The 8,488-nt window shown below is 46.3% G+C and overlaps 1 protein-coding gene and 1 long non-coding RNA gene across 7 annotated transcripts; both read left to right on the forward strand.

Annotated features, from left to right (window-relative positions):
- Nucleotides 1–1,741: 1,741 nt before the first annotated feature.
- On the forward strand, nt 1,742–5,859 carry LOC146755808 (uncharacterized). 6 transcript variants are annotated; one of them, XR_014937899.1, is made up of 6 exons: nt 1,742–1,876; nt 2,386–2,576; nt 2,654–2,781; nt 3,077–3,484; nt 5,068–5,210; nt 5,693–5,859. It is a non-coding gene; the product is annotated as an uncharacterized LOC146755808 (long non-coding RNA). The 6 variants fall into 6 exon arrangements; XR_014937900.1 differs by lacking the exon at nt 2,654–2,781 and having other exon boundaries at nt 2,374–2,589; XR_014937897.1 differs by lacking the exon at nt 2,654–2,781 and having other exon boundaries at nt 2,386–2,589.
- A 202-nt stretch (nt 5,860–6,061) lies between these two features.
- Nucleotides 6,062–8,002, forward strand: LOC146755809 (rho GTPase-activating protein 32-like). The gene is made up of 2 exons (XM_085525225.1): nt 6,062–6,332; nt 6,543–8,002. Exons 1-2 carry the CDS (start codon nt 6,266–6,268, stop codon nt 6,998–7,000), a joined length of 525 nt encoding a protein of 174 aa, XP_085381351.1. The 5' UTR covers nt 6,062–6,265; the 3' UTR covers nt 7,001–8,002.
- Nucleotides 8,003–8,488: the final 486 nt, after the last annotated feature.

Below are 8,488 nucleotides of genomic sequence, written 5' to 3' on the forward strand. Positions count from 1 at the left end.
TTGAAGAAGTATCTTCCTCTGAAAGGGGAGTAAAACATGATGCTCCTAATGAGCGGAGCAGAGACACAGATCTGATCTGAGTGTTGGTTTCCCATTTTTGTGATGCTCTTTGCTGCAGTTTGTATCTAGAGAGAAGCCCTTGTGGTGTCAGTCTGTTGTGTAACCTGCTCTAGTTTTGTGCCTCAAGGAAGAGTGATCCTTTAAACAAATGGTGGCTGTACAGAGGGTATGGGGTGAGATGCATTCCTCTGGCCCCATCCAATGGATTTTCTGTCACTGAAGACATGAAGCACAGGTTAGGTACTGGAAGGCTTGAATATTTCCTCACCAATAGGTTAGAGCTTGGCATTTTGTAAGCTGCTGGTATCTCTCAGTAAAGCAAATCATTACAGCACGAGCATTTTCCTAGGCATCTTATGAAATCCCTCTATCTAAGGCTACTGGAAGGCACTCTGAACAAAAATCATTCTCCCCAGCTTCTCTTCTCTGAGTGGGAGCTTCAGCCCCCTGCACAGGCTGGAGGTCATCCCCAGAACTTGCTTCAGGTTGTTATCCTTCCTGGCCAAAAACCAGATACAGTATTGTAGATGTGGTCCAGTGAGTGTTGAAGCAGGAATGACTTGTCGTGGTCTGGTTGTGCTGCTTTTTAATGCAGCTGATGATCTTGTTGTACTTCTTTTCTGTCAGAGCACACTGCTGGCTTGCATTCAGCCTGTGGTCTCTCACCACTTGTCCTCCTAGTTCCATACAGTTCGGTCTGTTCATTAAAATGTTTCAGTAAGTTGGTCTGGTCCTACGAAGCAGTATGACTGCAGTAAGCAGTGTACATGGTGTGCTGTGAGTACTGCACACATTCCTCTTGGCAGCTTGTGGAACAGACATTGTGCATTGTTTGGATTGTGTAAGCATTCCTGTTGGTCTCTTGTGATGCTCACCTTCTTAGAGCACCTTTCCATGTTTGGCTCTACATATTTTGGTACCTTACTTGTTTTTTTTGGTTTAGCAGGGAAGGTCTTCTTCTGAAGCATCCTCAGTCTTGGTCTGGGCAGCATACTTAGAAATGACATGGACGTTACATGAGTGGGTAATCAAAGGGGGAAAGATCTCACCTTTCTGATCTGTTTCCTTTTAGAAGACAGTCCTGGAGAGGATTTGCTTTCCTTGTTTCCTGGAGACTTGGATTCTTAGATGGTTTTGACTGCAGCTATTTCTGATGTTAATTCCTTTTTCTGTACTTTAGTAGCAAAGTGCACGTGGAGTGCTTTGGAATTGTCTGAAGTTGCCAGGTTGCTTGTGATCACATATGTAACGTGGAGTTATGTGTGGTGCCAGTGATAATTCAGTGTGATGAACTTGAAGGCTTTCAGTAGAATTGCAGCCCTAATAGAAACAATGACTTGAACTCTGGAATTCTGTGTAAAATCATTAGCTAGCTTGTGGTCCGGGTCTTCAAACCAAAGGCTATGAGGTGCTGCTCTTGTTGACACAGGCTGTGAAAGATGACTTGAGCTCTAAGAGTAATTTCCCTTCTGCTCTTGATATGAACGTCAAATCCAAAATTACAGTATTAAGAACATAATATAAAAGTTTTTGCTGCTGGCTTGTGGACCTGCATTAGCTGTTAGCCATAGTTTGGAACTTGCGAAGCAATCTTATTTAGATTTTAGTGATGAAATCTTTTGATGAAATCTTCCTTTTAATTCTGCAAAAGAATCTCAATGGCACATTTCTTTTTAGTCTGAAAAGGCTCTGACATAATGAAGATGTGCCAGACTGCAGCCATGTGCCAGATGTGTTTGGATCCATGGAATTTTCTGATGTAGCTTCAGTGTTTGAAGAATCTCCGCTTGATCTAAATACTCAGAGAACAAAGCAGGTGTGTAAAGATGTAGTGCTAGTTTCTTACAGAAAAAATATAGCACTTAATCCAGAAATTTACTTCTCATTGTATATAGTGCTTACTCCATACTTCAGTATCTAGTAAACCTTGACCGAAGTAAGATACAGATTGAGCAAAGTATGTTAAGCATAAATTTTGGTGCCTTCTACCTGTAGGCCATGGTTCATTTTACAAGAACCCTAACTCCAGTGTTTGGTTTGCACAGAAATAGCAAGCAAGGGAACAAGTAAAGGAGTCAGTGAGTATTTTAAAATGCAATGGAAAGTGATAAGGCACAGTTGATAAGATTTTGGAGTTAGGTTGGATGTACACAGAGCTTTAAAGAGGAAGAATCTTCAGGAATAGTCAGCATGGATTGACCAAGGGCAAATTGTACTTGACCCACCATTGCTAGGTGAGCTTCTGCTTTAAAGCATCAAGCTGCATAAAGAAGGCAGTTTTAAAAGCAAGCTTACCAATTCGTTTTTAACCAGTGATTTTTTCAGGAAGGAAAGCTTATAGATGCTGTTTGCTAATGGAAGATGGAGAGAGGAAAAGCAAGAGAAAGGCATGATGTGTGCATAGCCACCACATCCCATCTGCAGCGTTCTCCCCCTCTGCAAACGAGGAGCAGCTCATCAAGCTTGGCCTGGGCCATGGAAAGGGAGCATGCTAACATCTGGGCCAACCCAAACGAGTTAGTTCTGCAGGTTGGTTGTTTTCTGCTGCTTGTCTCACGTCCTGTTGCTTAGCGGTAGATTTGTTCATGTTCAGTGCCAACAGGAAACACCCAACAGGTGGGGTTTGCAGAGAAAGAGGTCCTGCAGGTCTTGTGTGACACCCATGGAACCGTAGCGAGGCTGCATGTGTGTAAAACACCAGGAATCAACAGAGGTGTGAAGGTGAGCTGTGGGCTGCAGTACCACAGGAAGGGATGTGTGTGCTCTGGGTTTGGATGCTTCTGTGTGTTTTAAGTGACTGAGATACCACTGCTCAGTCTGTTTGAGTGTATAGAAGAAGTGTAACATCCATTCTGATGGAGTATTGTGAACGGAGCCCTGTGGGTTTGAGACCTGCCTTTAAGCTTGTGGGCATCATCCAGGAGTTGGGGATGGGGCAAGGGAAGTTGGGGTGAGGGATGAAGCGTAGGAACAGAAACTTCTTTGGTCCATATTAACTCCTCCCTTTTTTGATTAGGAATCGATGTGGGTTTCTTTTATAAAGAAACAGACTCATTGTGAAGCCTGTGAATGAATTGATTCACGCCTGCTGATTGGTGCTGTTCTCTACAAGGAGCTTCAGTGGAAATGGACACTTGTGGTCCACTGTCTGGCCCCCTCCTATGTGCTCAGATCAGCCAAGTTGTCAAGGCCTGGCTCTTGGTTGGTGAGTTGTGCCAAGGTCAGAGAGTTGGATTTTCTGGGCTTTGAGACACGTCTTCAAGATGCACATTGTGTTATTTCTGATGTGTTGACCTGTTGAGGTCCAGCCCCAAATGAGGATTCAAGTACTACCACAGCAGGAATGGTTTAGATTGGAACTGGAATGCAGAAGGTTGGAGTCAGCAGGAGCAGGGAATCGATCATCCCCCTGTACTTGGCACTGGTGAGTCCTCACCTTGAGTTCTGTGTTCAGTTCTTGGCCCCTCACTGCAAGAAGGACACTGAAATCCTGGGATATGTCCAAAGAAGAACACTGAAGGTGTGAGGTGTCTAGAGCACAAGTCTTTTAGCAAGCACTATCTTAGAGGCAGCCTTGATTTCTCCAGCTCCAAGCTTTGTGCCACAAGAGCTCTCCTGCTTCTAACTGTGATGTGAGACCGTATGGAAGGCTCTGCAGAAGTCCTTCCTTTTCTTGACTGTATTTTGTGTGGCTTTGGACTTGTTTTCATCTTCCTCAAAGCCCTCTGCCCAATTCTGTGTCCTTCTCTGCAGCCATGAATTCAATATGGAGCAGGTTCCTGAGCTCAGCGTCCAAGACATTCACAGCGTGAGCTCCCTGTGTAAGATGTATTTCAGGGAGCTCCTGAACCCTCTGTTGACCGAGCAGCTGTATGCCAGGATCTCTATAAGCTCAGGGCAATGTCTTGGAAATGACACGTACCAGTTCCCTGGCCATCCTGGTTAGTGGTTGTAGCAGTGCCCCAGCTCTGAGGTCTTCTTTCTGTTAGCCCCATGAGTCACGTCTTTGCCACATCCTGCCTCTCACTGATGGCACTTGTGGTGGTGCCAGGAGGTGCTTATTTAAGCTATTCACAATGGTTGTGAGAATTCCTTTTCCTTTGCTGTTCTCCTGCGATTGGTAGAATGGGGTTAATAGCAAAGTGGACTTGGAGACGAATGCCTGCTGCGAGGAGCTGCACTGTGCAATCAGGCTGTAAAGCTGCCCAGTGCTTGCACCGCTTGGCCTTGATGGCACGGGCTGTGTGTATAATCAGGAGGGGTGTTAACTCTTTGAAAGGCCCGATAATATCAGTTCAAGAGGAAATGGTTTTATGTTGAAAGAGGGAAGATTAACGTTGGATGTTAGGGGAAAGTTCTTTACTAGGAGAGTGCTGAGGTCCTGGAACAGGCTGCCCAGGGACGTTGTGGATCCCCCATCCGTAGAGGTGTCCAAGGCCAGGTTAGATGTGGCCCTGGGCAGCCTGGTCTAGTAAATGTGGAAGATAGGTGGCCCTACCAGGCAGGGGGAGTGGAGCTTCATTATCCTTGAGGTCCCTTCCAACCCGGGTCATTCTGTGTTTCTGTGTTCCCCAGATGCCTCTTGGAAGGCATCAAGTCTGCCTCAGTGCTGACCACCAGTGCACTGTCCCCATGGGACTTAATAAGACACTTGATTTCTCTGGCAGGGATCTGCTCGGTGATAAACATGCATGCTAAGAACTTAGTGATAGTGTGGGCTCCAAACCTCTTAAGGTAAACTTCTTCTTCCATTTCAACACGATGCTTAGTTCTGCTGTCCCCCAACCCAGGTGCACAATTTCTAGATGACAGTTTCTACTCACTTGTTTAGCTGGGACTGCTGTGTCTCTGATCATCCAGGAGAATTAGTGGCATCACATCAGTGGCATTGCTGTTTGCCCACTGCAGAAGTCTCCAGAGCCCAGCTTGACAGTTTTTGGCTACAGAAATTCAGACTTGGGGAAGTGACCTCGGGGAAATGACTTGTAAGATCTGCCTTTTCTTCAGATCCCAGCAGAGCCAATCTTCCTGCGCCAGCAAAGCTGCTTGCATGGAGCTGCAGATACAGTCAGCTGTTGTGGAATTACTCATCAGCCACACAGATGTCATCTTCTGCTCCAAATCCACACCAGCCATGGGAGAGGGAGTAGGTGAGCATCTTCCTCCATTAGCTTGATCTTGATCTGACAGCTTCATCCAATCCAGGGCTTCTCCAAGACCTTTGAAAATTCTATTACTGCTGAGGAGACAGCAGGCTTCTGGGCTTAGATTAGAATATGGTGCCCCATTCCTGGATCCTTAGTGTGTCCAAACACAAACCTTACATGGAGAAAACCATCACTGCTGTTAAGATTTTTTGCAAGCAGTTGAAGCTTGATTGAAATGTGGCAGCAAAGCTTTCTGAAATCCCAGACCCCTAGTTTTTCTAGGATTTTTGTTTGCCTGTTTTTGATACAGTGAGCTGCTCTTAATTGTGGCTGTGTCCTTTGCCACGAGCATACCTCTGAGCACACGGTTATTTTGAGCTCCTCTTCTTCCAGTGTCTCGGATAAGCAAGTCTGAGAGAAATGCAGAACTGGGATGGCTGTGCTGCTGCTTCCTCCTCCATCTCACCTGTGGTTTTCCCTTGCAGGGCACAGTTCTCTGCCTGGGCCCAAGTCTGTGTGGGTGTCTCCATCCACAAAGCTGCTCACACTGCAGGAGGCACAGGCTGAGAGGAGAGGCCAGAGCAGCTCTCCTGTTGCAACACAGAGCAGCAAGATACAAGTGGAGGAAGGGCCTGCAGCTGTACTGAGGAACTTCAACGCAATCAGAGATGCTTTTGAGCTTCCCTTATGGCTGCACCATTTTCTCAGAAAGCAGTTACGCCTGCCAGCTCCTTTCCTGCTGCTGAGCCTTTGCTCACATGCTCCGCATCTTGCTTGACACGGTTGAGAGGAATGTAGCCAGCAGGACTTGAGGGCTGAGCTGTAGGAATGGAAGCATCCTCTGCTGTTTGAAACAGAGCGCGTTTCTAAGCTGTGTTTCAGCAGTAAGCAGGCAGTGCCAGGAGTAGGGAACTGCTGGCAAGGGCTCGGTGCAGCTCTTCCCTCACCCTGCACCACGACTGCTCTGTTTTCTCTGCAGACCATGTTCTCCCGGCAAGAGGAAGGAATCACCTGCTGGCAGTTGGTGTTCCTGTTTCTGCCTACGCAAACGATCCCATATGGCCAAACACCAATTGCAGAGCAGTGCCAGGGAGCCTTCCAAAGCAGAACGCGTGGTCCTGGCAGGTAAGGGTGCAAATCCAGCTTTCAAAGCACTGCTTGTCAGCAACATGGGTAGAATTCATGCTTTCAGTGGGCTTGTACCTCCTTCTGGCGTTCAAGCCCATACCTGACATCTTCAGCTGACCCCTGTTTTCCCAAAGGAGCCTCTGAAGCCTTTGCCTCCATGGGCAGAGGAAGTTGGATGCTAACCCCTGTGTATCCACTCCTTCCTAGGTGAATCGAGCTCTTGTGAACCCAGAAGAGCCAGGTCAAGTGCTGATTGCTCAGACAGTGCTTCCATCAACAGAGACCTCATGGGAAGCACAAGTTGCTGCAATTCAAATGAGAGCCTCCCGTGTGCCAGCAGCGACGGAGAGCAGGAGGTCATTGTTCAGGCACTCATTTCTCCCAGCTCTGCTGAAGGGGCTGATCTGAGCCTGCCAGAAAACACAGTCACCAGCCTGGACTGTGGCCTGGTGCCTTTGCAGAGCAGCCCAGACCAAACACAACCCGAGTGCCCCAACAGCGGCACCTCCAAGCAGGACGAAGTCACTGTCACTGAGGAGCAGCCGAGCCTCTTGGAGGGGGACTTGGAGTCAGGCCTCCAGTCCCAGGCACCCGGCAGCAGCACGAGCTCCGAGCCACTCTCTCCTCAACAGCAAAGGATGAGTCCTGTCTTTCCAAGTGACTAAAGGCACGCTCATGCTCAGTCAACGGGATGGGGTGTTGGAAGAAGAAATGCTTAGAAGAGAAAATTTCCAGTGTTCATTTTAAAATATGGCATTTTTAAAAAGAGAAGAAGATAGAATAAGCAGATGTTGACAGATAAAGGGCACCTCATCAAATTTTGGGAAAGTCCATCTTGAGGAAACTTGGATAAGAGCAGAAAATAACTGTTTATGGATATACCCAATCACTAAAAATACCACCCTGAGTGCCAGCTCATGGCCCCAGACCCTTTTCTTCATTTCAAGAGCTGTCATCACAGAGGGCATCTTCCTGAGCTGGAGACCCTGAAGTAAAAGAATCCTTGGTCCTCAGTTAGTCCATGTAACTGATTTGCCTCGGAGCTGTGAACGTCACAGTGCACTGCTGAAAAACTGGCAGAGTTCCCCTGGAAACCCTGATTTGAATTCAGCAAAGTTCATCAAATCCAACAAGATTCAGAGGAAATGTTACAGGAACAACGAGTTGATATTTTCTCTGAAACTTCCTGGTAGGAGCACTAGAAATGTGGTCAGAAGTCTTTGTGGCATATGTAGGCCTCTTTTAAGAGATCAACATCACCTTTTGCAAAACAGAAAGATGTGGTGATTTATTCACATGAATACTGTGTCTGAACTCCACTTGTACCTGCCAAAGATCCTGCTACCTTCTCAGCTCAGTGAAGATTTGGCCTGCTGTATGCCCTGAATTATGGTATGGTCTTACCAGATTTTCCGAGTGAAATAACACATGACCAAACACTGCTCCTACTTCAGAATATATCCTGAGTTCATCCCACCTAATACAGACAGAATCATCTTATGCTCTGTTATTAGAGTATGAGAGATGGTTTGCATTGTTGACTAAACATACTTTTAGCACCATAGAACCATAGAATATCCCAGTTTGGAAGGAACCCAAAAAGATCATCAAGTACAACTCCTGGATCCACACAGGACTACCCAAAAATCTTGCAGTTGAACTCTGTGTTACTTTGTACATTTCTTAGGCCAATTTTAGTGGTTGGGTTTTTATTCCAATTTTGGTTTTTGCCCGAAAATAAGAGTAAGGTTTGTATGTGTTGGAACAGAACAGCACTGAATGAACTGCAATGGAACCAAACTTTAAATTGCACACCTTGCTTCTGAAATTTGAGGAACTTGATGTGCAGAAGCAGCTCATGAATGCTGAGTTTACAACAGCAAACCTGAAACTACTTTGAATGAGAGGGAAGAAGCAGAAGCTAATTGTGGCAGGGTGATTCTCTTCATTTAATGCTTCCATTTTCTGTTTTGCCAGGGTTCACTGGATTTCATTTAACGTGAGGTTCTTAATGACTATTATATGTATCCATTTAGAGTGTCATTTAGCCAAAGTCTTTCTGAAACAGACAGGCCTTCCTGTTCTGGACTGTGAACACCGTGTAAGTTTTGCCTCTTCTGCCTTTGCCTGGTCTCTCAGTGGGTTCAACTTCT

This window comes from Coturnix japonica, chromosome 30, assembly GCF_054131305.1.
Source record: "Coturnix japonica strain WE chromosome 30, WE-NBRP24, whole genome shotgun sequence".
Taxonomy (NCBI): domain Eukaryota; kingdom Metazoa; phylum Chordata; class Aves; order Galliformes; family Phasianidae; genus Coturnix; species Coturnix japonica.